Raw genomic sequence first — 2263 nt, 5'->3', positions numbered from 1 at the left:
GGTCTTCAGGTGGTCAGGTCTATGATGTGAGGTCTTCAGGTGGTCAGGTCCAGGTTCAGCTCACAGAATGAGGTCAGCTGACTACCTGGATGACAGGTGATTCCATCAGTGAGTGTTTCTGCCCTGAGGGCACGTCCAAGACAAGAGGACAATGCCAGAATTCATGGAGCTCTTATGTGAAAGAGTGGTTCAGGCTCTTATGTGAAAGAGTGGTTCAGGCTCTTATTGTGAAAGAGTGGTTCAGGCTCTTATTGTGAAAGAGTGGTTCAGGGAGTGAGACATCATTTCACACATGGATTGGCTCCACAGAGTCCAGTGAGAGTCTTCAGGATGTGCTGCAGAAGGTCTGTAATCAACAAATATTAGAGTGACCAGGCAGTGTAATAAAAACTAATATTAATGTTATTAATGTTGTAATTCAGAGTTTCTCCTCTGACTTCAGGTTTGTCAGGTCAGTGATGAGCTGCCCTGGACTGCAGCTGACATGTCCTGCTCTCTGCTCCTCAGGATACTTCATGTGAAGATGTTCTCCATTCACATGGTCATCATCACTCAGCTCTTAGTTCAGCCCCAGAGCCTCTGTTCTTACCTGGATMCTCAGATGAAGAACTTACATCCAATAATAATCACCTCAAGGTAGATGTTTCTTCAGACTGACACACATATCCATATTTATCTCATTTACAGAGACAGGTCACAGCTCATGACTTTACTTGGTTGTGTGTGTTTGTGTGTATTTGTATTGGTTGGTTTTGTGTGTAGTTACCCATCCCAGAAGTAAATGAGGAAAGATTCAGGAACGAGACAAAGACTGAGGACCCTCCACATGAAGACATGGACATCAGGACAAACAGTTTGTCTCATTTCTGTTCCCTTCCTGCTGTTTCCTTTACTTAAAACAGTTTGAACAAACCCAAACAAAACTAAGTTCTTTGGCACATCTTATTTCAGGTCTAAACAGGGACAAGAGTATTTCATCCCAAACGTTGCTTTGGTTCAATCAGAATTTGTTGGCTAAATTTCTTTGACCTGAATGAATTTTGTTCTTTTTAAACATTCAGACTTTTGATCGTAGAGTTTTATTAGATTTATCTGTCAGTCAATGATCAGGTTTAATAACGTTCTCACAGTAATATTGTAAAGTAAATGTGTATTATTTTAAAACACTGAAAGTACTGAAGTAAAGAGTATTCATTAAATCCAGCCTGTATGTTTGAAATGTAGTTGATTTAATAATGTTTACAGAACAAGGTGTTCGTCCCTACTGGATTGGAGATCTGGACAACATCATCCTGAAGTCTCCTGAGTTCTACATCTGTCCTCAAGTTAATGGTGATGTCTTTGGAACCAGGAAGTCTTTGTCCCAACAGCTGGAGTTTCCTCACACCACTACCCAGGTATCAGTCTCATGAAGTCAGTATAAAGTCCCCATGAGGTCCCAACATGTGTGCCTGCTGTTCTGCAGACACTGGATGGTCCCCCTCGCTCTCTCAGCTCGGCTCAGCTGCTGAAGCCGTTCACCAACGTGCACGCCTTCATCATCTGCAACATTGTGCTGATAAAGGGTCATGGCAAGGTAGGAACCAGAACCAGAGCCGAAACAGAACAGAACACTGTAAACTGTAAGAAACCCACCTCCACCAATCAGCCAGAACATTATGACCACCAACAGGTGAAGGAAAACCACTGAGTCCTGTCAGGACTCTGCTGGTGGGACAAACCCCACAAAAMCCCACTGCTAAATATCTGAACTAACCCTTTTATCAGCACATTTGGTCAGTCTAAAGCTTGTTAAAGTCCACTGGACTAAAACATTCAGCAGCATAGAACTGTTTTTCTCTACTAACCTTTCTGCTGGTCTTCTGTCAGGGTCTAGGTTTCAGTATTGTTGGGGGTCAGGACAGCCCGTATGGACCCATGGGGGTCTATGTGAAGACCATTTCTCCTGCAGGAGCAGCAGCTGCTGATGGACGACTGCAGGAAGGTGAGATATTTGGACATTCACATGCTGCATCAAAAAGAAGAAAAACAGTTTAGATTAAATACAAAAAGTAAGAATCAAACATTTCTTAAAGCCAGAGAACTTTGTGAGACTCCATCAAATCAGGCACAGAATCCACATGGGTCTGGGTCAGATATGGGTCATAAAGCACCAAATACAGGGTGCTGAGAACACGCTAACCTAACCTAACCTAACCTAACCTAACCTAACCTAACCTAACCTAACTTAACCTAACATTAACCTAACCTAACCTAACCTAAC

The 2263-nt window shown here is 42.7% G+C and overlaps 1 protein-coding gene across 1 annotated transcript in view; it reads left to right on the top strand.

The window, feature by feature from the left end:
- Window positions 1–507: 507 nt before the first annotated feature.
- Window positions 508–2263, top strand: part of il16 (interleukin 16) — a gene marked incomplete at its 5' end in the record, with an annotated part of 20479 nt that continues 18723 nt past the window's right edge. Inside the window, 5 exon segments of the mRNA XM_014034446.1 lie at window positions 508–636; window positions 763–853; window positions 1246–1397; window positions 1466–1576; window positions 1870–1984. Of these exon segments, the coding sequence (XP_013889900.1) occupies window positions 508–636; window positions 763–853; window positions 1246–1397; window positions 1466–1576; window positions 1870–1984 (598 nt within the window).

Source organism: Austrofundulus limnaeus, unplaced genomic scaffold (genome assembly GCF_001266775.1).
Source record: "Austrofundulus limnaeus strain Quisiro unplaced genomic scaffold, Austrofundulus_limnaeus-1.0 Scaffold2123, whole genome shotgun sequence".
Lineage (NCBI taxonomy): Eukaryota > Metazoa > Chordata > Actinopteri > Cyprinodontiformes > Rivulidae > Austrofundulus > Austrofundulus limnaeus.
The sequence above is the reverse complement of the archived record's forward strand: the minus strand, read 5'-3'. Positions and strand labels throughout refer to the sequence as shown.